This window comes from Myodes glareolus, chromosome 8 (genome assembly GCF_982192425.1).
Source record: "Myodes glareolus chromosome 8, mMyoGla1.1, whole genome shotgun sequence".
In the NCBI taxonomy this organism is placed as follows: Eukaryota; Metazoa; Chordata; class Mammalia; order Rodentia; family Cricetidae; genus Myodes; species Myodes glareolus.
In genome coordinates, this window is record NC_142033.1 from 74,034,094 (window position 1) to 74,061,050 (window position 26,957).

Consider the following 26,957-nt stretch of genomic DNA (forward strand, 5'->3'; position numbering starts at 1 on the left):
CTCTGTGGAGCCAAGTCAGGCCTCAAACGCAAGACAGTTTTCTTGCCTCAGCCTCCCTAATTCTGGGATCACGGACGTGCCACTATGCCCAACTAAGACACGGTTTTAGGGCTAGCAAGGTGGTTGTTCATCAAGGGAAAGTACTTGCTGTGCAAACCTGACATTATTTATGTGATATCTGAAACCTATGGAAAGATGGAAAGAGAACAGACTCCACAGAGTTGTCCTCTGACATCCACACATGCACCATAGCACATGTGCCACAAATTGCGTGTTCTCACTCATACACATTAATGAATAATAATCATTAAAGATATTGTGTTGTTTTGGCTTGGTTTAGTTTTTGTTTTGTTTTGTTTTTTGTTTTTTTGAGATGGGTTTTTCTGTATAACTGCTCTGACTGTCCTGGAACTTCCTCTGTAGGCCAAGCTGGCCTCAAACTCACAGAGCTGCCTACCTTTGCCTCCTGAGTGCTGGAATGAAAGGTGTGTGCCACCACCATCCATCCTAAAGACCTTGTTTTAATTGATGATATTGCTTTTGGTCAGTCTCAGCCTACGAGATAAAGGATTGCTATTGTCAGCCTGATAATAGACATACCTGTCTTATTCCATTCCTGTTGGATCTTTTTTAGCTAATGCTCAGATAATGGGTTGTCAACTATGAAACTAAGCACTTGGGCTGACGAGATGGCTCAGTGGGTAAAGGTAATTGCCACCAAACCTGACAACCTGGGTTTGATGCCTGGCAGTCAAATGGTAGAAGGGAAAAACTGACTTCTATAAGTTGTTCTATGACTGTCACATGCACACTTACATATACGAATAAAATAGACATAATAAAAATTTTAAGGGAAATTCATAGTAAGTTCCAATAGCATACCTTAAAAAAAAAACAACAAAAAAAATAAAAAAACAAAAACCAAGATCATTAGTCATGTTTATACTTATCACAGACTTGGGACAAGGTAACCAGGCATGGTTTTGTCTCCCTGTCTGTCTAGCTGTCCTTCTTTACATCTGTCTTCCCTGCCAAGTCAGTGCCCTTTCTAATTAGATGGTGATAGAATAGAAGACGGCATTTCAGTGCATATTGTGGAATGCTAATTAGGCTCCCGCTGCACTCCTTGCTGCAGGTCAGCTGGACACACATGGCTGGCCCTCTGCAGGAGGTGCTGGCAGCACCTATCAGCAGACTGGACTGGCTGCATTGATGTTTTCTACTCACAGACCTCTGCTCACTGAAATCCACAGCTAGTTTGAGCCTTGCTGCTGAGAATTTCAATTGTGGTCTGGGATGAACTGTTTGATAGAGTAGCTACAGCTGCAGTTGGCTCCCCTCAGGACTTGCAAGCTCAGCGGTGTAATAATTAGGCTGTGTGGTGTTCTCTGATTTGGGAACCCCAGAGAGGCTGGCTCCTAGCCCCAGGCTTTAGAGAGAAATACCCAGTGTGAGGCAGTGAGCTGTGAGTGCCCTCTGCTTTCTGGAACAGTAGACCATCAGTGTCTTCTTTTGGATGCTTTAGGGATAATGGTATAGGTTCTACTGAACAAAAAACTGCTACTACGCTAGCATGGAGGAGTAGTGACAACTTTAAGAGGCACACTTGTTGACCTTACTTTCAGCAGAGGAAAGTTTAGAAGTTAGAGATCTAAAGGCATCAAGGAGCATGACGGCCCCTGGGCCCTGGGAGGGAGCAGTACAAATGCTGCCCAATGGAACACGGCAACCTTGCAGCTAAATCTTTCCATCTGTGTGACTCAGTTTTCTCATCTGTCAAGTGGAGCTGGTGTTGCCTCTTTTCAGAGGACGGATTGCATCTGAAAATCTTCGTAAGGACAGAAAGTCCTTTATTATTTAGGTGAAGGTCTCATAGAAAGTACAAGGCTGGGAACTGGGGACAGCCTGGTCCTCTTTTTTTTTTTTTTCCCAAAAGGAGAATAATGGAAATGGAAATTGTATTTTTAGTGGAAATTGAAGAACAGATTGCCAACTGTTCACTGAGGTCAAGAGGAAAATCAAAGAACTTACTTTATTGCTTATCTATTTTGCATGATTCTTTCAATTACAGGGCGCTTAGGGAACTTCATATTTAGAAAGGGTGGCCTTGTAGTACTAGAGTTTGGGTGAGATTGAAGCCAGAAGGAGTAATTAAACATGATTTTGTTATCTAAGGCAGAAAATAGTACATTGACCACTTCTGGCTTCTGCTTTCTGAACTCAGTGCCCTGGAATTACAGGGAGCTGTGCTGTCTTTAGTCTTGGTCTACTTATTAAGGTTGGCAGGTGGCCCAATTAACATTGTGATCCAGAAGGCTAGGGGGTGGCAGTAGAGGCTTTGTACTGTTTCTGTAAGGATGGGGTCTGTGTTCCTGCCTGCCTGTGAGTTGCCTCCACATGGGGCTGTACAAGACCGTGCAAAACCACTGCAGCTTCCTGCTGTGAAATTCGGAGTGGGAACTATCATTCTCTGTAAGCAGAGGGAGAAGTGGTGCTATTGTGGATGAAATTGTGTGAAGGGGCCGTAGGGACTAAAAATGTCAAGGTGGCTCATCTGAACAGATAAGAGAGCTGTGTTTTTCTGGGCCACTGTTTTGGGGAGGAGGAACCTGTATGGAGAACTGCCATTCAGAGAACAGAGCCATGTGAGGTTTCCTAAATAACAGAGCTTTGTAAGGTCATATCATATTGTGTACAAGAATGCTCTTTTCTCTTCATGCAGAGACTGAATTTGGGTTTTGTAATTTGTACTCACTACTGGAATTTGTTTCAAGAAGTACATCTTTTAATTCTGCAGTTAGTTTAGGACAGAGAGCAGACAAGAATGACCCAGGCTACCTCAAGTGAAGACACTGGAAAGAAGCCCAGAGGAGAGTGAGGCTCCAGAAACTGCCCGTTCTTGGGTTTCTGCAGCACTGTGACTTGGAACTGTTCTTTTACCCCCAGATGGAGCGTCAGCGGCTAGCTCGAGAGAAGCAGATGCGGGAGGAGGCTGAGCGCACGAGGGACGAGTTAGAGAGGAGGCTTCTGCAGATGAAAGAAGAAGCGACAATGGCCAATGAAGCCCTGGTGATTTCTGAGGGTTGGGGCTCTTGGAGGTGACATGGGACTTGTGAAATCAGGCCTTCTGTGGACCATGAATTTATCTCACTTTTTAAAACACCAGTACTTTTTCTTTTTGGAAAATTTAGGTTCAGTTTATTTGCAGTCAAACTCCACTTTCATAACTGACTTGCCTCTGAGTCGGGGTTCTTGGCCTTGGCCCTAGCAACTTTTGGAAAGTAGTACCAACCAAAATCTGGTACTCCTAACAGAGTGGTTCTCTGCATTGAAATATATTTGTTATGTCCTTACCTCCACCTGCTAGCTGCCAGTAATGCCGTTCCAGTCTAAAAATACCCTAGGACTGGGATATGGCTCAGTGGCAGAGCTATTTTCTAGCATGCCCAAGACTTTATGTGGAGTGTATTTTTGTTTTGTTTTGGTTTGGTTTTGGTTTTTCGAGACAGGATTTCACTGTTAGCTCTGGCTGTCCTGGAACTCACTTTGTAGACCAAGCTGGCCTCGAACTCACAGGGATCTGCCTGCCTCTGCCTCCCGAGAGCTGGGATTAAAGGTGTGTGCTGCCACCACCTGGTCCCAAGGCTTTACGTTTTTATTCATTTTTATGTATGCAGTTTGGCGATGTGATGAGTTGGAAGACAAGTTTCAGGTGCCCAGGATTGGACTTTGAATTCATTATAAAACCAAGGAAAACTATTGACCTGTTTGAAGGAGAGGCATACCTGCCATGCCCAGCCTACATTACATTTGATTCTCCAGCACTGCAGGAAAATAATCTCCAGACATTTGTACAGGAGTAGGCAGTGGGCATGACTCCTACTTTTGAATCACTGACTGAAAGGGACAGAACAGAGCTTAAATTGTTTATTCCCCCACAAACATAAGCTTCTGTTCAAATGCATTCTCTATATAGGATGATTTTTTTTTCTTTTTCCTGTGGTGGAGCCTGCAAGGCCTTCAGGGCTGAATCATTAGTGTAACAGACTGGGAGTCTCTCAGTGGGAAGACATAGGGAGATTAAGACTGGTTCCTGGAGGTTGAAGAGATGGCTCAGTGGTTAGCAGCACTGACTCCTCTTCCAGAGGACCTAGATTTGAGTCCCAGCACCCACATGGCAGCTCACAACCTTCTGTAACTCTAGCCCCAAGTGATACATTGGCCTCTTCTGGCTTTCAAAGGCATTGCACATACAGGTGCACGTACAGGTGTTATGCAGGCAAAACACCCATACACATAAAAATAAAGGTTTTTGTTTTGTTTTGTTTTGTTTTTTAAAGAAAAAAAAAGCCTGGTTCTTGTTGCTGTGTTAGGGAGTCCGTGGGGAGATAACCATATATATCTTTCCTTCCCAGATGCGGTCTGAGGAAACAGCTGACCTGTTGGCCGAAAAGGCACAGATCACAGAGGAGGAGGCCAAACTTCTGGCACAAAAGGCTGCAGAGGCTGAACAAGAGATGCAGCGAATCAAGGCCACAGCCATTCGGACGGAGGAGGAAAAGCGCCTGATGGAGCAGAAGGTGCTGGAGGCTGAAGTGCTGGCACTGAAAATGGCTGAGGAGTCAGAGAGGAGGTGAGTGGTTGTCCTCGACACTGGAGCCTGGTAAAAGATTGCTTATTTAGTTCCAAACCTTCTTTGTTGTGGAAACAGGACTATACGACTTCTTCCTTGACAAGCTGGTAGGATGGAAGTACTGGAATAGGACATGGTTATTTTGCCTAGGGAACCTGTCTGTCATGCCTCTACACCTTCTAATAGTGAAGTTTGCAGGAAAAAAAAAAACATTTAAACATATCCATAGTCTGTTGTTAGCCAAAGAATTGAGAAGAGACTTTTTTACATTTGAAAGAGGGGGAAGCAGTGTGCTGGAGAGATGGCTCACAGGTTACAAACACTAGCTAGTCTCTAGAGAACCTGGTTTGATTCTCAACACCCACATGGTGACTTAAAACCATTTATAATTCCAATTCCAGGGGACTCAACCTCCTCTCTGGCCTCCATGGACATCAGGCATGCACATGGTACACAAACATACATGCAGGCAGAACACCCATACACATAATAAAATAATTTTTTTAAAGGGAAGTGGAGCCAGGGAAATGGCCTAATCAGTAAAGTACCTGCTACACAAGCCTGAGGAGACCTGTGTTTGTATCCCAACACCCATGTAAAACCTAAGCACAGTGACATTTATCCATAGCCTCGATACAGAAGTTAGGAATGAAAGCAAAGACAGGCGGATCCATGGAACTCACTCAGCCAGTCTAGTTGAATTAATGAACTACTTATTTAGTAAGAGACTCTCCACTAAAGTGGAGAGCAGTAGAGGATTATATCCCACACTGACCTCTGCACCTGCCCACACCCACATACACACACAAAATCAGCTTGGTTCTCTTTCCTTTTGATGCAGATCAATGGCAATTATTTACTTCAAAACAGAAACTAAGTGCCGTTTCCCTACAGTTCTTCAGGTAGGTAGATAGGAGAGCAGAGCAGCTGTGTGTTTTGTGGCCGGGTTGAAGGATAGAACTGTTGCCTATAGTCTTTAGACTATTCTAGGCTCTGGATTGTTCTGGTCCTGTAGCCTTCAGATAAACACTGGCACATTCCCCACAGCATCTGGCTCTGTTAGTTTAGAGCACTTGAATTTGGCTCTTAGCTACTAAGGTACATTCACTACAGTTTTTCTCACCACTTTTTTTTTCAATGTGCATTGGTGTCTTACCTGCATGTATGTCTGTGTGAAGCTGTCAGATCTTGGAGTCAGAGTTGTGAGCTGCCATGTAGGTGTTGGGAATTAAACCTCTAGAAGAGCAGCCAGTGCTCTTAACTGCTGTTCCATCTCCCCAGCTCCTCTCACCATTTTTGTATGTCATTCTGAGAATATGGTTCCTTGATGCCTGTCCACCCCAGGCCCCTTTCTGTATATAGATCCATATCTCTAGGACTGGACTCCTGTACAAGTCTTCCATACTGCACCTAGCTCATAGAACAGGGTTCCTACAGACTCAGACGCCTTCAGTGGCAGGATTTCTTCCTGCCCAAGAAAAGTGAATAATTGATCTACAAGTGTTTTGTTTTGAGATTTATTTATTTATTTATTACGTATATAGCATTCTGCCTCCTTGTAAGCTTGCACACCAGAAGAGGTCACCAGATCTCATTATAAATGGTTGTGAACCATCATATGGTTACTGGGAATTGAACTCGGGGCCTCTGGAAGAGCAGTCAGTGCTCTTAACCTCTGAGCCATCTCTCCAGCCCAGCCTGCAAGTGTTTTTACTGGGGATATGAAGAAACAATTCTTTCACGCTGCTCCCTTTGTGACTCCAGTGTAAGGCTTGTGATGATGCCCTCCTTTGCCCTGCCCACTCTTCACCCAGAAATAAGCATAGTGTCTCTGGGCCCTTCCCACTCTCTCTTCTCTCAACCTGTTTCAGAGGTGGGTTGGTTTCATTGTTGACGTTGTTTGTTTGTTTCTTTGTTTTGAAATAGGGTTTTACTATGTAACCCTTGCTGTCCTAGAATCCACTATTGTAGACTAGGCTGACCTCAAACTCAGAAATCTGCTTTGTAGCAGGATTAATAAAAACCCAGAGATAGAAATGGGGTTCAACTTGAAGGTCAGAAAAGCAAAACAGCCAGCCACTGGCTCTTACCTATACCTCAATCTGAGATGGCGCTCCTGCCTCCAGGAATCTCAGAATAAGACTGTGTCTGAGAGCTATCTCCCCCATCTTCTTCTTTAGTGCTGGGATTAAAAGCGTGCACCACTGAAATTAAAGGCATGCACCACCCGATTTCTATGACAACTAGTGTGGCTACTGGGATTAAAAGTGTGTGTCACTACTGCCTGGTCTGTAAGACTGACCAATGGAGCTGTTTTACTCTCTGATCTTCAGGCAAGCTTTATTTATTTAAAATACAAATGAAATTACTCTACACTGCCTGCCTCTGCCTCATAGTGCTGGAGTTTAAGGCTTGAGCTACCACACTAGTTTTTTTGTTTTTTGTTTTTTTCTTATTTTGAGATTGCATCTACCTATATTGCCCAGGCCGGCCTCCAACTCCTGGCCTTACACGATTCCCCTGCCTCAGCCTTTGGGGTAGCTGGCACCATAGGCACAAACCACTGTACTTTTGCTGGCTTGCAAAACTGCCACTTTGGTTGTTTCCCAACAGCTACCCCATATTACAATCTAGCTTTACCATTGAGATGAACAATACCCAGGAGTACTGTTCTTACTTTGGAAGTCTGGCTTCCTGTAAATGTCCCTGTCACATTGTCCTTGTTTGCCTTGTTAGGTGCCATGTACAGGGTTAAGTTAGGTTCTTGCTCTAGATGTTCTCCCTGTCCCTTTCTGTGAAGTTAACATCTTTCTTTCTTTGCAGAGCCAAAGAGGCTGATCAGTTAAAGCAAGACCTGCAGGAAGCCCGAGAAGCAGAACGAAGAGCCAAGCAGAAGCTCTTGGAAATTGCCACCAAGCCTACATATCCAGTGAGCCTGGGTTGAGTCTAGCAGCCTATGGCTGCTTTGGTCTAGCAACTTCCTTAAACCTCACAGCCCTTTAGTTCACCTCATAGTGCCTTTAGGATGACAAAGCAAAGCAAATAGAGAGCCTGGATAGAACCCCTAGTCTGCCATTTAGCCTGGACTGACTAATCAGTTACCTCTTGTTACTTAGGTAGCAGACCAGAGGGCCATTTCCAGCTCTGGAATGTTTATTACTACTCTAGTTTCTACCTTCAAGAGAGTTTGCTGTCTAGATCCCTAGTGTCAAGCTAAATGTAATCTTCAGCTCTTGGTATAAACTATGTACCATAATATAGTTCTGTGAAGGGACCGACTCTACACTTCAGAGTGAAACACCACTATGCCAGAACCAGCTGCCAACCTCAGTTTTGGGATTAGGAGAATGACTTGTACTAAATGGATTACAAAATAAGTAGACATCACTTTCCTTCCTTTCCTTTCCTCTGCTCATTCCACTCTGCAAAGGTTTTGCTCACTTATTCTCTATTCATATAATATCAATTGGAAATCTCTATCCTAATGGATATGCACAGGTGCCCAGATTACAGCCCAGCTCTGGAGACAGGAAAGACTCGGTGTGACTGTATTTTGCAGAGGAGCTGGATTCCCTGCTGAGCCTGGAAGAGAGGATGGAATATTCTAGGCAAGGACACAGTGTATTCACAGCACAAATACATAGCCCATTCTCACATATGCTACACACACTGCACAGTCGTGTGCATGACAAACACAGTGCACATTTGTGCACGTGGCACATTCACATATTGCACAGATGCATTCAGGACACAGAGACATAAGTGCCTAGGGTGTGAGTTGGAGAAATGCAAGCAGTTTGCTATTGCCATGTGTCCTTGTTATCTACTCCTGAGTAACAGATAACTCCAAACAACCATTTATTTGTCTCTTGGGCATGGTGTGTTAATCAGACTCATGTCCTCTCTGAAGATCTCTCAGATGGTCACATTCATGTGACAGCTGGGACTGTGACAGTCTGAGGGCTCAGCTAGGCTGTGTACCTGAAATAGATGTGTCTAAACATCTATTGGAGCAAATTTTATAAATTACTATCCCTTTGCTCTTTCTTTTAGTAATGTGTCCGGGAGGAGAAAACACCAGTTCCTTAATGACATCCTGTCCTCTGGGTGGATTATAATTCAGCTAACCAGTCCCTATAGATGAGTATTCAGTATGTTTTCTGTAGCACTTTTGAATACAACTGCACTGAACATCCTTGAATACAAATCTTTGCACATATATGTGACAGTATTGGTAGAATCAGTTCTCATAAGTAGAACTGTGAGGTCAGGTGCTCAATTGTGATACTTACCTAAGAGGTTGTGCTTGTTTCTGCTCTTACCAGAAGGGTAACAGCTAGTGCTCTTCTCTTCTGGGAATTTTTTTGAAGTGTAAGATAAATAGATGGATCTAAATTGTAGCTACCCAGCCTGATGGATTTTCACAGGCCAGACTCTCCATATATCCAGCATTTATTCCTGAAAACAGTATATGTAGCGCCAAGATGTCCCTGCTCAGAGCCACATTTGACATTTGCCACTTTCCGTGCCTTAGACCTCATTGCCGTAAATGAAAGCTCAGAGGTTCCTTCCACACGCTGTTCCATACTGGGAAAAGATCCAAGGATGAGAAAGACAGAGTGTGCCCTCAGAAAGTTTATAGACATAGAAAGAAAAAGACATAACTACGATGGAACTTTGCAGTGTGGGCTTGAGGGAAAGACCTGTAGCAGCACTGTGCACACCGTGCTAAAGAACTGCAAAGGGAAAAAACAGCCATTTTGCCAAGAGGGGTCTTGAAGAGCTTTGGTGGGAAACTGAAGGAGTTGAGAACCTTGAACAAGGAATGGAGAACTTGCTAGAAATGATGACATACACCTGTAATCCTAGTGCTCAGGAGGCTGAGACAGAAGCCTCACCAGTTTGAGACCATCTTGGGATATGTGGTGAGATCCTATCTCAAAAACAACAAAAGGACTGGGGAGATAGGATTAGTGGTAGAGTGTTTACCTAACGTGCACATCCCTAGTACCACGGAAAAAGACAAGGAAAGAAGAAGAGAGAGGAGAGCAGCAGGGAGGGAAAGAAAGAAGGATACATACAGAAGTATACAAATGGGAAAACTGCCGTGCCCCAGGGATAAGAAGCAGTACTGTTTATAATTTAACAGGACAAATTATGGGGACACTTGAGCAGTAGATAGGGCTGTATATTAGGTGATGTTTTGTTCTGGAATGAAAAGGTCCTGAAAACAATTCTAATGACTTTATCTTACTTTATTTTAAGCCCTCCTCTTTCTCTGTCTTCTGAATCTAAGCCCCTAACATATGTGCAAAAACCTTTTGGTTCAAAGCCAGTCTCTTACCAGCCTCCCTACAGGGCACTACAGATGCCCAGGGCTCCTGTTGGACCCACTCCACCCTGTCTACAACCGTGCTGCTGTTCCCACCCTGGCTCTTGTTCACCTTATTGAACTGTTGAGGATTTGCAGACATCTGCTTCCTGAACAAGACTTTTATGTGCTTAGAGCCAGGGAGCATATCTTCTCTCTGTCCAGCTCTTAGCCCCGTGCCTGGGAGTTTCTTACCCGAAAAACTGAGTGCAAGTTTGTATTTGATTGAAGTGATCGTGGAAATGATGAGGTTTGAGAAGAGAAGAGTGACGTCTCTGAATGTGGGTGCTTTGGGACCACTTACCTGGCAGTACTAAGTGTAGAGGACTTTGTCCTGTGTAATTTAAACCTCCTAATCTGAGCTTTCTCACTGACAGCCCATGAATCCAATCCCAGCGCCACTTCCTCCTGACATACCGAGCTTCAACATCATTGGTGACAGTCTGTCATTTGATTTCAAGGATACTGACATGAAGCGACTTTCCATGGAGATAGAGAAAGAAAAGTACGTACCCTCTGTGGCCTGCTTGGGGCAGTTATGCACATGAGAGTGGATTGGCCTAGGGACACAGAGGTCACCACAGCAGCCAGATATTACCCCTGTGAAGGTTTGATCTGTTGTCACCCACTAGAGAACAAATTTCCTAATTAGAAATTAAAGATAGCAGATCAAGACAGCAGTCAGTGTCCCAGGATAAAAATAACACTTGATTGGTGGCCTGGAATTTATAGTGGTTCAAACCTTGACTGAAGAATAGGACTGGGTCCTATCCCCTCAGCCAGACTGTTGTTCGCATAGTACTAGTTTTCTTCTAATCACATTCTTCAGCAGCGCTTCCTAAGTCCAGAACAAAGGTGGAGAAAAAGGAAAAAAACATGGTTTCTAGGCTGAGCAAAGCCTGGGTCCAGGTGGAACCAGTTCCCCTAAGCTGGCAACTAGCCAGACTACAGCCACTTCTGTCAAGTGCCTCCACCTCCACTTTGTGGTCAGAAGTGGAACAGAGATGGAGAGGAGTTCCATTGTAGATAAAATCTAAGTAAGATCCCTCTCATTCCTTGAGCCAGAAGTAAATTGGTTAATAGTGCCACAGCTGGCAGAGAACAATCACAGAGGCCCTATGGATTAAGCGCCTGTGACTCTGGGCTTTTTAGTATTTGTCTCATTTAATTCATACTAATTAACAAACATCCCACTGGCATCAAAGGCAGGTTTTAGGGACTGGGGATATGGCTTAGTTGGTAGAGTGCTTGCCTAACATATGCAAAACCCTGAGTTCAGTCTCCGGCACAGCACAGTCAGGCATGATAGCCTACACCAGTAATCTTAGTACTCAGGAAGTAGAGATAGCAGGACCAGAACTGCAAGATTATCTTTGGCTACATAACATATTTAAGTCTGGCCTGGGCTACATGAGGCCCTATCTCCAAAAAAAACTGCTGTAGTGTTCCGATCATATAAAAAAAGACTAGATTTAGTTTAATGAGTCACCCAGCATCACATAGCTGATGGGGAGCAGGTCAAGGACTGAAACCCTTACTCACTTTGGTACTCAGAATAGCGCTCTGCAGTCCAGCATGAACCGTCATGAACCAGACTATCCTTCTGTGATCCCTCTACTGAGAACAGCTAAGGAGCTGTGATCCAGAGCTGCTGCTGCTAGCATCAGACTGAGTCCCTTTCTCATTGTCCAGATGGATGTGTTTATGTGGTTGTGATCAGCATAAGGCCACATCCTGTCCTGTGTCTTGGTTTTTTATAGTTTGTATTTTCTTACTGTCTTAGTGTATTTGGCTGTTATAACAAAATGCCAGAGGCTAGAAAGCTTATAAACCACAGAAATTTACTTCTGATAGTTCTGGAGGCTTAGAAATCCAAGATCAAGGCATTGCCAACTCAGAGTTCAATGAGTTTTCTTCCTGGTTCATAGATCGTACCTTGCTGTGTGCTCGTGTGTATCAGGATCTCTCTAGGGTCTTTTTTTTTTGGACATAAATCCATCATGAGACTGATGAACTAATCACTGCCCAGGGCCTCACCTCCTAACACATTGGTGAGTTGGCTGCAGCATATGAATGAGACAACACTGCATTCAGCCCATAGCACTTATTTTCTACACCGGCTGCAGAGCCCATTGACTGGCCGCAGAAATCTGTTCAGAATGTTCTCATGTTTTCTGTTCATGCTTATAGTTAAGCACTTTAACCTCATCAGGTGAAAATGGCAACTTATTTCTTCTCAGTGTTGGCAAAGTGGAATGTCCGCCATCTTTACCTAAAGGTCTCGAGATAAGTGGGAGAGTAGATGTGGCCTACTGGACAAGATCACTGGTTAACTGCTTCAGGACGGGAGGAAGCAGAGAGTATGGTTCAGGAGCCTTGTTTGATGTGACTTTTCTTTTTTTTAATTTATTTATTATGTATCTCTGGGCACTAGTTCTCATTATAGATGGGTGTGTGTCATCATGTGGTTGCTGGGAATTGAACTTGGGACCTCTGGAACAGCAGTCGGTTCACTTAACCTCTGAGCCACCTCTCCATCGCTGATACGACTTTTCATACAGAACTGAACGCGCTCTGTGTTATTTGGAGAGCACTCCAAAAGTTTATATGGAGCTTTCTTCCTCCACTTTATTTCTTCCTGCCTGGAGGCCCTGTAATTATTTTCCCAACTGCACTGATGTGGAAAGAGATTCATAGCAGTTTAGTGGGTAGCCCAAGCTTCCTTCACTTCTGAGTGGCCAGGTTCAGGTATGAACCCCAGGCTGCTCCTGAAAACCTGTGAGTCATGTCAAGTCTCTTCTGTACCTCAATGTCTGTCCAGTTCTGATGCATGGTTTCGTCTTGACAGAGTGGAGTACATGGAGAAGAGCAAGCATCTGCAAGAGCAGCTCAATGAACTCAAGACGGAAATCGAGGCCTTGAAACTCAAAGAGAGGGAGACAGCCTTGGATATCCTACACAATGAGAACTCAGACAGGGGCGGCTCCAGTAGCAAGCACAATACCATTAAAAAGGTACCCGAATCTCTTGGGTTTTGCTGAACAGGATACTTATTAATGAAATGTGAAGTTGGTATCTGGTCTCCTCAGGAGCCCAGCCATTAGCCTTCTTTCTTTACTTTCTTTCTTTCTTTTTAAAACATGTACTTAGTTGAGGGAGTTTTTCAACTCCTGACAGAAAAAGAATTTAAGCTGCCAGTGACCATGAACCCATTGGATTGATGGAAGTAGAGCTTGTGTTAAAAGCTCTGACAAGATGAGTCCCTGTTTGAGGATGGGTTTTGATCTATCACTGAGCACTAAAGTGATTCTGTCTTTAGAGCCAGTGGGACTTATGTTCAAGGAAGCTGCCTTACTTAATGAGAGAGCACAATGAATTAAAGACTGTTGAATAGAGTCCCCTCTAGTCTTTGTGTAAGACCATGTTCTAAATCTCCAACTTTTTCATACTTAAAAGGAAGTATATAGGAGAGCCTTAATGTTTAATAAGATGAGACTTCATTTATGAGGCTCACAGAATCCCATCTGTCTCTCCTGATATTTAGAGTGCTCATCATTGTAAGGATTTAGGAGTTGCTCAGTCTTCCTTATCAGCACAAGAATGTATATATCTCTTATTTGGGCAAATTAATGCTCTGCTTTTAGCTGATTGCCCCTGTAAGACAGGCGTTAGAAAGTGATTGCTGTGGTAGCACACAGTTGTAACCCTAGCATTTAGGAGGGAGAGGCTGGAGGATTGCAAGTTCAAAGCCAGCCTGGTCTACAGAATAAGACCCCATCTCCTTTTCCTTGAGTTTGGATGATAACTGATTGGTTAAGTTTCAGGCTTTATTTCAGTTGGTAAAGCAGTTCCCAACTTAAGGACTGTTTCTGTTTTCAATGATTAAGTTGTTACTGAAAATTTGGAGAAACCTGTCTCCCTGCCATCACTGGTGTGATGTGCATATCTATATCTACATCTAGATAGATAGATAGATAGATAGATAGATAGATAGATAGATAGATAGATAGATAGATAGATATCATCACTGGTAGGTAGGTGGGTGGGTAGATAAACAGATAGACAGTCAGGAGCTCTGCTTCTGCCTAACATGTTACAGTGGACACCAAGTAGAGAACCACTGCATGACCTACCAGGGAGGCATTGTATCCTCCACACCCTCTTTCCTACAGCCCCTGTTGTTTTCTGGATTTCTCCTTTCTAACAAAATTATTAAAAGTCAAAGGGGGAGTTAAACCAGGCATAGTGGCACACAGAACTCAGTAGGAGGAGGCAGGAAAATTGAAGATAATTTTGGCTACATAGAAAATTCATGTCCAGTGCTGGGTGGTAGTGGCGCATGCCTTTAATCCTAGCACTCAGGAGGCAGAGGCAGGAGGATCTCTGTGAGTTTGAGGCCAACCTGGTCTACAGAGCAAGTTCCAGGACAGACTTCAAAGCTACACCGAGAAACCCTGTCTCAAAAAACCAAAAAAGGGAAAAAATGAAAAGAAAGAAAGAAATACCACCCTGTGCTATATAAGACCCTGTCTTATAAAGGGAAGGGAGTAAAAAGGTAAAAAGGAAGCCTCTACCCTTAAGCCAAAACAGCCCTGAGGGAACAACCTCAGACCCTCATCGTGCCTCCTTGTCATTTGTATACCCTGGGCAGTAACCTGTGTTCCTGCTCAGTGGTGAGCTGGCCTCTGAGCCACAAGACCCTGAAGTACTGAAAACCAGAGAGGCCAGTGTTCAAGCCATGAAAGTACATGAAGTCACTTGTCTCAATTTCTGAGCATTTTGCAAATGACACATGTGGCATTTTGATTTCACAGGGTATATCTTTGTTTTTTCATTTTATTTTGCTTGTTTAGCCTCAAGCCCAAGGCAGAAGACCTATCTGCATTTGAGTCCTCAAAGTAGGTTATTCCCAGGTATTCTGTCTGTGGTGATGGTCCTGCCGTCTGTGATACTAACCTATGCATGAGCTTGCCTGTCTCTGTCCTCGGGCCACATGGAGCCCTCCCGAGGGCAGGTGAAGCCTGGGGCCTGGCCACAGCATGCTTTAAGGGTGAGAGCAGGTGTCCACCCTGAGGGGCCCAGACCAGCCTCCAGGGCCCAGAAGGCTGCCTCATTCTGAAGAGCATGTCATGGGGCTGCAGGACCCATTGCTGTCTATCTCGTGTCACTGTTGGGCTGCGGAAGGTCATGGCTTCCTGTCCAATCAGATCTGTCTCTAAGTCCTTTGTCTTCTTGGTGGTGTACTCCTTTGACAGATAACTCTAGCATGGAGTGGGGTCAATTCTGATGCTTTTAAGACTGGTGTCTCTTGTCCAAGATCACTCCTACCCTGTGGTGGTGCACTCTTTAGACTTATCACAGCTGGTGGCTTCTGGGCGTGGGTCACTCATTCTCATTTTTCTCTCAAGCTTCCCATTCTTTGCACACCCTTTTTCTTCCAGCAAACCCAGAGCACTGTGCATCTTTGAGCCAGTTGCCATGAGCTGGCTGTCCCATGGCCATTCTAAGGCCACTTTGGTTTCCACCCCACCTGCAGCATGGAGGGAGCTGCACATGGACAGTTCTAGTGCAGATACCCAGGAGATGAGCAAGCAACATTTGTGTTGAGTCAATTAATCAAAGCATTGCAGATTATTCATTCAACATGCCTAGGCAGTAGAAGGAATTTATTTTGCTTAGTGTTAAACTGTCACCCTACCTCTGTTATCGCCTAATCCTCAGTCATCCCAGTCATACCCATACCACTATGCCTCTGACACTTTCTGACAGAAGTATAGGCTCTGTCCCTTAGCAACCTCACTGTAGTCAAGTAGAAGAAACTCTGAACCTTGTGCCCAGGAGATTCATATTTGCTCATTGTCCCAGAAAAAGAAGTATTGAAGTTCCAGGTAGATCTTTCATCAGATGAATAGGAGCTTACAAAGTCTCAAGGACCCATGACCTGAACACAATTTTGAGTGTCATTTGAGCCTGACAGTGAATAGATTCCTGTTTTTTCAGCTTCATATGCCCACTTTGGTGTTGTTACCCTGACATCATGCAGTGTGTGTTTTGAGCAGGCCATCAGAACAGGTGGACAGGTGGATCTCTGCCTAAGTGGTGACCCCATGGCACTAGGGTACAAGTGGATCTGTGGTGGTTCACAAACTCTAGTTAACACAGAGCAAGCAGAAAATCCCGATTTGTTTTTACCTAATGCATCAGATGTTCCCTGCATATAATTAACCAGTTTCATGTGAATATGGGTTTATCTTTTTTGTGATATAGCATATTTACATTCTTCAGGGTCCTAGTTTTGCTCACCAGTTCTCACTGAGTTGTTATAATCAAAGGAAGTTTCCTTTTTAGTCAGCTTTGTATTATTTTTGAACATATAGTCATAGTGACATTTGGCTAATGACAGACCAAGTACGCAGTGGTGGTTGTATAAGTTTGAATTTCACTGCATTGCAGCCATTTTGGTCTGTAGCATAATTAATAAAAACCCAGAGACAGATATTGGAGTTCAACCTGAAGACCAGAAAAGCTAAACAGCCAGCCACTGGATCTTACCTCTACCTTAGTCTGAAAATGGCGATCCTGCCTCCAGGAATCTCAGAACACATTTTATGACTTTCCCTTAGGGATGAGATAGTCTATGGCACATTTCTCTCAGTGTGGCCCAGTCATCAAGCAGCAAATGAATGTGGAAACGTTTGTTCATTCATTCACATGAATGTCTTAATGTGAAGCTGTTTTCGAAACAGGTTGCTAGGCTCTATTTAATTGAGAATTCTGATTAACCAGGGGCTACTAAAAGCAAGAAATTGGCTTTCAATATGATGTAAGTTCTTTCAGCAATTCTAAACTAAATGCTGGTAGATTTTTCTGTACAGGAAGTCTGAGGAATGTTTCATAGATATTAGCAAAGGCTCATGATTGATGGGCACCTGCCTGTGTAGAGGTGGCTTACAAGTCATTCCCACTACTGTCTGAACCAATGCTAGCCTAGCAGAAAAGTGAACCTTCTGACCTTGGTACTGTGAGTACCTTTGTGTCAAGGGAAGAACCCTGGGGATGAGAGACTGTCTTAGTCGGGGTTTCTTTTGCTGTGAAGAGACACCATGACTATGGTAGCTCTTAGGAAGCATTTAATTGAAGCTGGCTTTTTTACCTTCAGAAGCATATTAGCATACAGGCAAACATGGTGCTGGAAAGGTAGATGAGAGTTCTACATCTCAGCAGGCAATACGAAGAGAGAGACACTGACCTGACTTGAGCATTTGAAACCCCAAAACCTCTGTGACATCCTTCCTTTAACAAGGCCACACCTCCTCCAACAAGGCCACACCTGCTAATCCCTGTCCAGCAGTGCCACCCCCTAATGACCAGGCATCCAAATTATATGAGCCTATGGGGGGCATTCCTATTCAAACCGCCATAGAACTATAATGACTTGGAGCATTTTCAGTCTCCTGAGAGCCTATTATCCTGTGTCCAAACTAGCCAACAGTGACTTTTGTTCTGTTTTCATGAGTTTTGATCATAGGTTTCTTCAAGGAGTAGGTCTCTCACTGTAATCCAGGGGTGGTTCTTTCACTATTCTGCTTCACCAAGAAACTGTTTTGGACATGGTCCATGGAGGTTCCGTGGAGGCTGTGAAAGGCCAAAGCAAACTCAAGGGCTGGGTTTCTCAGTGTATAAATTGAGGACATGACCACTCCAAGGTATGGTTGAGGAGGTTTTTATTGTAGATATGAGAAAGTGTGGAGCCAGGGCATCTGGAAGAGTCCAGAGCAGGGAGAGAAAGAAGTAGACTGGCCATGGCCAGCAGACTGGACTGGGCCATGAGGGAGGTAAGAGAAAGCGAGAAGGGAAGGAAGACTGTGGGCAAAGGAGACCATGAGAGAGGGAGGGGCCGAGAGAGCACTTGGCTGAAATGTCAGGGTTATATAGGAATCAGGAGCAGGGGGAGGAGAAGCCCATGAGCTGGAGAAGTTTAGGATAGGGAGGTGTGGTGAGAAGAGCTGAAAAGGGCCACAGGTACTGAGTGTTCGTGTGTAGGCCAGCTCGTCCTTTGTATGCTAATAGACACCACAGCTAGCCATTTGTTCTAAGTTCCTTCTGGACCTGACACTCAGAATGTCAAGTAGTGGGGCTCTCATCCTTTCTCAGTAGCTTTTACATTCTTTTTAAAAATTTTATGTGTATAAATATTTTGCCTGCATGTATGTCTGTATAATATGTACATGCCTGGTGTCCACAGAGGCCAGAAGATGGCATCAGATCCTCTGGAACTGGAGTTACGGATGGTTGTGAGCTACCATGTGGGTGCTGGGAATTGAATTCTGGATGAGCAGCCAGTACTCTTAACCACTGAGCCATCAGTCCAGTTTTTGCATTTTTAAAAGATAGAATCCTGGGGCTGGAGAGATGGCTCAGTGGTTAAAAGCATTGCCTGCTCTTCCAAAGGTCCTGAGTTCAATTCCCAGCAACCACAAGGTGGCTCACAACCATCTGTAAATGAGGTCTGATGCCCTCTTCTGGCCTGCAGACATACACACAGACAGAATATTGTATACATAATAAATAAATAAATAATTTTTTTTAAAAAAAGATAGAATCCTTATCTGTGAAAGATAAATGAAGCCCAGTAGTGGTTCATACTCATAAACCAGCTTCTTAAAAGATTGAGGCAGGAGAATCAGAAGTTCAAGGACAGTTCAATAATGAAGCAAGATATTGTCTCAAAGAAAAAGGACAGTGAAAGAACACTTGCTATCACGTATGAAGCCCCGTGTTGGATCCCAGTAGCACAGAGATCATAAAAATAATCCACCAGGTATTGTGTCACACACCTTTCATCCCAGGCCAAGCAGAACTACACAGTGAGACCCTGCCTCAGATCATCACCATCATCGTCGTCGTCCTCCGCCTTCCCCCATCCCCAGGGTTGTTCTGAGGTCACCTGAAGCACTTCCTGCGCAGTTTAAAGCATGGAAAGGAATGTCTGCTTATGGACCAGCGATGTTGGAAGAAGGAGCAATCTTGGGTTGCACCACCACATTTAAGTCTGTACTGTGGTGAGCAGTAGGTGTGTTAACTGACATATGATAGAGGTGAAAAACTTCTAATCCCAGCACTTGGGAGGCAGAGGCAGGCGGATCTTTGTGAGTTCGAGGCCAGCCTGGTCTACAAGAGCTAGAGTCAGAATTGGTTTTTCTGGCTACTTTGCCAGTTTGCTTTGGGACTACAAGGTTACAATTTTTTTCTCCTCCTTCTAATCTTATGTCCCAACATCTTCCACCTTTTCCGACTGATGATCAGAGCAACTGGTGTGGCATTTGCATCTGAGTCAGCAAACTGCCCTGGGGAACTAGGATTCATTTCACTCTCAGAGAGACAGAGACACATGTTCCTAGCATCTGAGCCCTGAGTTACAGAGGGAACCCAGCAATCCAGCTGGGTGGGCACACAGGCCACCTTTGACCTGTTTGGGCTTTAGAGCCACAGTGCTGATAACAGTGGTAAGCAGGTATGGGTTACTTAGCCACCGCCCTCTGGAGGTGAAAACATCTTGGACAGGTATCCTTCCAGGCCATCCCATCATTCTCTCAAGATTCCTACGTCAGTCTTCTGATCTGAAATTGGTCTAAGAGCCAGCAAACAAATCGTCATGCCCATAGCCCCCAGCAGAGCAGAGGGTTTCAAAGGAAGTTGACAGATGAGGAATTATGGGGGTTGTGGAGCTGAAAAAGCTTACTTCATTTGTAGATGGTTTAGATTGTCAGTGTCGAACCACATTTCCCACTGTGGAGGAGCAGGAAAAGCAGAGCTTTGACGTCTATCGGAAACCCAGCTGCCTCTCCTGGATCTGGAAGACAGAAAAGTCCAATGTCATCTTCAATCTCTGCAGAGTCTCCTTGGAGATGCAGGGCTTGCGAAATGAAGTAGAACACTTCAGGCACCTGGAGAAGTGATAAATCACAGGGAGAAATTGAATATGCGTGAAAGGCATCTCCCACAATTAAAACAAGCAACCAGGGCCTCTCTGGTTCCCTCTAGTATACATGGATAGCCTCACAGATTGCTGCTAAGATGTTTAATGCACAGTTCATACGTCTAGCCTTCACTGTAAGCCTGTGGACTGAGTGACCCTGATGGCTTCAGAAATGGGGATTGTCTGGTAGAACATCCTCAGTCCTGACAAAAACCAGCATTCTCAGGCTCCAGAATCTTCCCTTTATTTTACATTCAGGGAAGAACGGAGAGAGAAGTGGGGTGGCGGCAGCAGTGAGGCTAGATATGAGCACAGGAGACGCAGAAGAAGCTGCGTCGCCCCGGGATCCTTCCTCAGCGACCAGGCTCTGTGGAAGCATACAGAAGACCTTAAGAGCTAGTCTTGTTGTTCTGTTTTTGTTTTTATTTTTTGAGACAGAATCTCTTTACATAACCTGGCTGTCCTGGAACTCACTATTTAGACCAGGCTGGCTTCAAACTCAAAGAGATCTGCCTGCCTCTACCTCCTGAATGCTGGGATTAAAGGTGTGCGCCACCAATCCCGGCTTGAGAGCTAGTTTCCAAAGATCTCTTCTTGGGGCTGGAGTGATGGCTCAGCATTTAAGAGCTCTTAACTGCTGTTACAGAGGACCCAGGTTTGGTTCCCAGCACCTCAGGTTCACAACCATCTGTAGCTCCAGCTTGAGGATCTGACATACTCTTCTAACCCCCTTGGGTACCAGACACAGGCATACATACAGACTAAACACTCATAAAATAAGATTTTAAAAGAGTGCTCTCCTTGGTTGTCACCCTGTGGGCTCACTCCTGAAAGACATTTCTAACACACAGTTTCTGAGAGTCCTGTGGCTGCTGAGGGGTGTTGGTTTCTTGCTTGCTTCTGGTAGGTCCAGATAAAAGAGTCTGTCAGCCTCTGTCTGAGGCTACAGCCTGATCCTGGTTTTAATTGGGAAGCTTTACCCTGTAAAGGAGTTTGCTTTGGGAAGTGTTGAGCCTACAAACCCTGCCTTGTGGCCTAGAATGTTTTATGACTATTTGAAAATGCCTGTGACCATTAGTGGGCCTTATTTGATGCAGTAAAACATTCCATTTGGCCCCTTGGCTCTGAAGATAGGTTTCCTTTCAGCACAGCGCTCCCAGGGCACCTGATTTGTTGCTGCAACAGTGGGAGGGAAAAGCTGGGATGCAAACTCATTCTGCAGGCTCAGGGTTCTGTTCTTATGAGCTTTGCCATGATTTCTCTTTGGAGATTGGCAATTTAAAAGTGATATCAGTATATCTGGACCTCTTTCCTAAGGCTTTTGCCCAGAGTGCTTGGTAGAGTGCATTGAGCCTCCACCTGCCCAGTGAAGTGAATCGGGCCAATGAGTTCATTTGTTAGGTGGAAGAACAGAGTAGCAAGAGGCCCTTCTAGCATCACAGGGCAGAAGAGACACAGGCAGACATTTCCAGACACGTTGCTGCTGCTTTATGTCCCTAGGGATTAGTATGGAGCGGATACCCCAGGAATTTCCTGGGCAGATTTCTCTGTAAAGGAATTGGATTTGTTTGTTGGGATGGATGTGGCCTCTCATTTCACCTCTGTTTAGGGATGAGCATGTGGACAGCTCTCTCCATGCACACATCTTGAAGAAGGCATTTGTGTGCAAGCTGTCACAAGCAAGAGTGCAGAAGAGTTTAATGTACCTGGCTTATAGCAGTGCCCCTCCCACTGTGTTAGTACTCCCCATCTTGACTCCAGTTTAGAAAGGGGAATGTTTATCTTACCCAAATGAAGATCATGTTGGATCTGCTGATGCTGGCTGTGGCTGTCACCTTTCTGCTCGAGTCTGCTTGTTCCCTGTGCATCCTCATGCCAGAGAATCTGCATGTCCTTTTCTCTCTCCACCCTCCCCCGCTCCTTCATTTTCAGTATGTAGTGGCGGAGAGGAAGTATAGCATGATTTTAGGGCTTGCATTTCAATTTCGCTGCATTTTTATGGGACGAGCTGAGTGTCAGCACTGGGAGTTATTAGGTTAGTATCTAAAATGGGTTTGGCACTATGGGTCTTATTATTTAAAATGAATTAGACAGCCCCCTCCCATCTTCCTCTTCTCCCTGGGGGTAAGTGGATTGAGGCGAGGCCCCCAGAGACTAGTTTAAGGAATCCTGGTGCCCTGATTAGTTTTGTTCTTTCCGCTTAATTGTAGAGCTTCCTTTCTCCCCACTGATAACCAGAGTGCCTCTGTCCTGTCTGCCTCTGTACTCCCTTTAGCATTAGGACAAGATTGTTACAATGCAGCCTTGTGAATCAATTTTCTTTCTGTTCTGATGAAAGTGTAATTCATTCTTAATCAAGCAGCCTTGCTGCTGCGGGCTTTATGCTGGAATACATTTAGTTACCCTCCTGTCACTCTGGGAAATGGTCCCCCCAAAGGGACTTTTAGAGGAGAGATGGGCAGAGTAGAGTTGGCAGTTTGCCTTCTCACGGGGGGTTTCCAGCAGGGGGCATTCTTGGGGGTCAGTGTTAGAACCTTGTAGTTAGACTCTTCCCTCCTAGGCCATCAACAGTTGTTTCTCAGGAGCTTCTTTTTTTTTTTTAAGATTTATTTATTATGTATACAACATTCTGCCCCTATATATGTCTGCAGGCCAGAAGAGGGCACCAGAGTTCATTATAGATGAGCGGTGAGCCACCATGTGGTTGCTGGGAATTGAACTCAGAACCTCTGAAAGAGCAGTCAGCACTCTTAACCTCTGAGCCATCTCTCCAGCCCTCTCAGGAGCGACTTGATGGAATCCCTATCATACAGTGAGCAGGAGACAGCTATGTCTGCAGATCCATGCATAGGTTAGAGGAAACCAGCTGGGTAGCAGGTCCTTTTTGAAGGTAGGAAAAACCAGGCTTTTGTTGCTTTTGTTGTTGGGTTTTTTTTTTGTTTTGTTTTTTTTTTTTTTTTTTTTTTTTTTTTGAGACAGGGTCTCTCTATGTAGCCTTAGCTGGTCTGGAACTCACTATGTAATCCAGGGTGGCTTCAAACTCAGAGGGTTCTTCTCCTGCTGCCTCTCTAGTGCTGATATTTAAAGGTTAACACCAGCATGTCCAGCCAGTTTTTTTTTTCTTTTTTCTTCTAGGACAGGGTCTATGTTGTCCAGGCTAGCCTTGACCTTCCTATTTAGGATGTTCTTGTCTTAGCCTCCTGAATCCTGGGAGTACAGAAATGTGCCATTGTGCCTCTTGTCTTTTGTTTATTTGTTTGGGTTTGGTTTGGTGATTGAAATAGGGTCTTGCTGTGTAGTTCTAGCTGGCCTGGCTTCAAACCTGCGGTAATAAACTCCTGCCTCTACCTCACAAGTGCTGGGATCACAGATGTGTCCACCATGCTCGGCTGGTGGTTTTTTTTGTTTGTTTGTTTGTTTGTTTTTTCCCCCTGAGATAAGGTTTCTCTGTGTAACAGTCCTGGCTGTTCCAGAACTCACTTTGTAGATCAGGCTGGCCTTGAACTCACAGAGATCTGCCTGCCTCTGCCTCCCAAGTGCTGGGATTAAAGGCATGAGCCACCATTGCTTGCTGTCTTTTTTTTTTTTTAAGATTTAATTTATTTAGTGTGTACACAGTGTTCTTCCTGCCACTTTAAACAACAAATCCAGATTGTTTAAAGTTGATGATGTGTCCATTTTTGTCACGTAACGCAAAGGGGCCTTCCACAGCCTGGTCATTTGGTGGGTAGGTGCTTCTTCTAGGGCCTGTCTGTGTGTGTCGAGGTGGGAAGGAAGACCAGGGACCCATAGGATAAAAACAAAGCCACGTAGACCTGCTGCAGAGAAAGAAAAGGACACTGGTCTCTTCAGATTGGAATTGGATTAGTGACAGACTAACGGCCGGTTCCATCAGGAGAGAACTTAATTCCTCCTGTGTTATGCACAGGGCTGATGCCAATCAGATGTGAAGACAGCTAGAGAGCAGCAGTCAGCCTAGGGCCTGGTGAGGAGACTGTGTGTTCTTTGGTCATCTTCAGGGAGCTGGTTCCTCATGGTCTCCAGCCCTCCCAGATGAGCCAGGTCTGATTGTCCAGACCTGTGGTTGACCTTGTCTGGATCTGCTGTGAGTTTTGAAGGACTTTGCATAGCAGAATGGTCACTGGTCAGCACATGCTCAGCTAGCTTGTTCACAGAAGGCAGGTCCCAGCATGGAGTACTAGACCTGGGCATATCCATGTCCTGAGCATCTCGGCTTTACTACCTGATAAAATAGAGAGCTCTCCTTGCCCAGACAGTCTCCCAGGTACCTTAGTGGAATGGGCAGAACCTGTACCCCACATTCAAGATGTCTGTCTCCACAGCCAAAGGGTATGTATTGAACTCTGGAGCTGGGATTCTGCACCCCTACATTGAAGGGATGCACCTCCACAGCCAAAAGCATATGTGAACACTATGGCTGGGATTTTGCTGGTGGCTGGGACTTGGGTGGGTTCAAATTTCAACTTGGTGTGACTTGATATAAGGCTCCTGTGAAAGGAAATGAGGCTGGAATCTTTGTTTTGATTTTTTGTTTGTTTTGTTTTGTTTCAAGTTAGGGTTTCTCTGTGTAGCCCTGGCTGTCTCTCTCTCTGTGAACCAGGCTGGTCCTGAACTCAGAGATCCACCATGCCCCGCTGAGGCTGGAATCTTAGTGGAGTTGTCTCCATGGCACTCTTTGGATCTTATAAGCAGAGATGTTGCTCTGCTGTGCATAGAGATCCAGTCCTATCACTGATCAACAGGACAGTCCAAGTGTTGCTGTGGGCTCATGGACTTTTGGATATGAGAGTTTCACAAAATACCCAGGAATTTTTTTTTACTGGTATTATGAAGGAGGACTTAAAGCAATGTTCCACTTCCTCTGAACCTGAATTTTTTCTTTCATGAGCATCTCCTACTTGTAGTGTAGTAACCAACTTTCTAGGATGAGCCCTGCCTATGTCAGAGAGAGCAGGTAACAATAGATCCGATGGGGTAGCTTGCCCACAGAGTGCCTAACCAGGAGCACAGTCAACAGAAACAGGTGGCAGTGCCCCAAAACAAGGGTTTTTTGGGCTCTGGAATGCCTCCTTCATGGGTTCCTTGAACACATACTAAAGAAGCTCAAGACTTCTCCCCGAATACCCTTGAACCACTGCCTTCCTCCTTCATGAGCTCTGCCCTCCGATCCATCCGGGAGGAGGGCATTTGATGTCCTAAGATAGAGGGTACTGCTGAGGGACAAGCAGTCAGGGGTGGCCGCTGGAAGCATTCTCGCAGTGGAAAGTGAGCAAATGCTATAAATTCGTCAGACTTTGGGTTTCCTGATGGAGTTAGAAATGCCAGAACTGTATGGTAAGGGTAGAATGTGAGGTAATGGCAGTCAGGTCTCCCTTCGAAATGGGCGATGGCCACAGGAGGCTCTCAGCTACCCTGAACAGTGAATGTCTCGGCCCTGGGGCTCCTGAAAGGCCACTCATCTGCATGCTATTGCAGTATTGGCTGTGCTCTCAGCCTGTACTTTCCTCCGTCCTAAGGACAGACCAGTTCTGGTAACAGAACAGGTCATTTCACCCTGCAGTGCAGCACTGGTAGGGCTCTGGTAGAAGCACCTTCCCAAAAAGAGAGCTTTGCATCCTAACAAGTATATGCTTGAGTACCTGAAATTGGATTCTGCCAAAACCCTCCCCAAGCACCTTGAGGGGACAGCCAACATGCTTGGATAGTGGATCCAGGAATTCTTGGAGCCAACATTGTGGAAACAGGCAAGAGACTTTCAGAGGCCCCCACAGCCTGGGCGTCCTGCCTGGGGAAGTAGCCAGGCCTCTCAGGGCAATGTCTGTCCTGGCTCAGAGGCTGGCACAATTAGTTCGTGGTCCTTCTTCTGAATGCATCTTATCTAACCAGGGTTTTGCTCTGATTTGCTTCCCCTAGAAGGGGTTTGACAGCACAGTTAGAAATGACAGCTAAGAGTTGTCAGTATGAACCAGGTCAGTGCTGGGTATTTTCTCTGCCACCCTGAGAAGGGACTGCATTGCCCTGTGTCACCACGGGGAACTTAGGCCAGCAGGTTTGTGACCTGGTCACTGCACAGACAGATTCTTAAGTCTCACTGTACTTAGATTTCACTGGAAGTGGTTGTGGGTATGTCCTGTCCCTGCCTGCAGGCTCCTTATCCTAAGAAACCTCCTGAGGTTGTCCCAGAAGTGTGGGGACACCTTTAATTTAAGGCCTCCCCAGGGAAGATCTTTGTCCTAGATCTCTGGCATCTTCCTCTCCTTTACTGGTCCCCATTATCACAGGGCACACACCCACTGTCCCCTCTCTTCTGGCATTGTGGGAGAAACCGAGCCAAATGCAGTTCCCGTCTGGAGGGTGTTTTGCCTCAGCAAAGAAAAGCCCTCTCCATTCCTGGCAGAACTGGGCTTCTATAGAGCTTCTGGAATTGTTTCCGCTGAAGAAAACAGCTCAGATGCCTCCTTGCATTCAGCTTGTTAGTCAGGAACTTCAAGGCCAAAAGATTTGGCAGGATTTAAAGAGTCGGCTCTCAAGCTGTCTCATTTTGAGCACACTAATGCTGCCTGCCTTTTGATGGTGAGGTGGGTTCACAGTCTCCCTCTCCTGCCCTTTGTAGAGAGCTTTGGTGAGTACTGCAGATTCTTCAGACTCAGAGACTACCCAAGGCACAGGGAAGGACCAGACCAGCTAGCCTGCCCCGTGGCTTACCTCCAGAGGAGTGAGGTTCAGAGATGTCAAGGATGTTTACTGAGGCCACACAGTGAGCTGGAATGGAAACAACCTCGTGTCTCCCCATTTAGTTACAATTGTGGCCCATATCCCATTCCATCCGCTCAATAAACAGTCTATTCTCCCGTCCAGAGCCAAGCTCTAAGGTAAAGGTTTTGGGGAATGAAGATGGACAGTGTACAGTTACTGACACGTTCCTTTCTGGGAAGTCCTGGGCTGCATCAAGA

The 26,957-nt window shown here is 45.2% G+C and overlaps 1 protein-coding gene across 8 annotated transcripts in view; it reads left to right on the top strand.

Annotated features, from left to right (window-relative positions):
• Positions 1–26,957, top strand: part of Nf2 (NF2, moesin-ezrin-radixin like (MERLIN) tumor suppressor) — a 95,990-nt gene that overhangs the window by 66,063 nt on the left and 2,970 nt on the right. For 5 of the 8 annotated variants that reach the window (XM_048449908.3, XM_048449912.3, XM_048449910.3 and 2 more), the window contains 5 exons: positions 2,947–3,069; positions 4,416–4,633; positions 7,457–7,562; positions 10,382–10,509; positions 12,853–13,018. In XM_048449908.3, coding sequence (XP_048305865.1) covers positions 2,947–3,069; positions 4,416–4,633; positions 7,457–7,562; positions 10,382–10,509; positions 12,853–13,018 — 741 coding nt within the window. Of the gene's footprint in view, positions 1–2,946; positions 3,070–4,415; positions 4,634–7,456; positions 7,563–10,381; positions 10,510–12,852; positions 13,019–14,417; positions 14,423–14,857; positions 14,986–26,957 lie in introns of those variants that run through there. The other 3 variants (XM_048449911.3, XM_048449907.3, XM_048449913.3) reach the window with 2 other exon arrangements.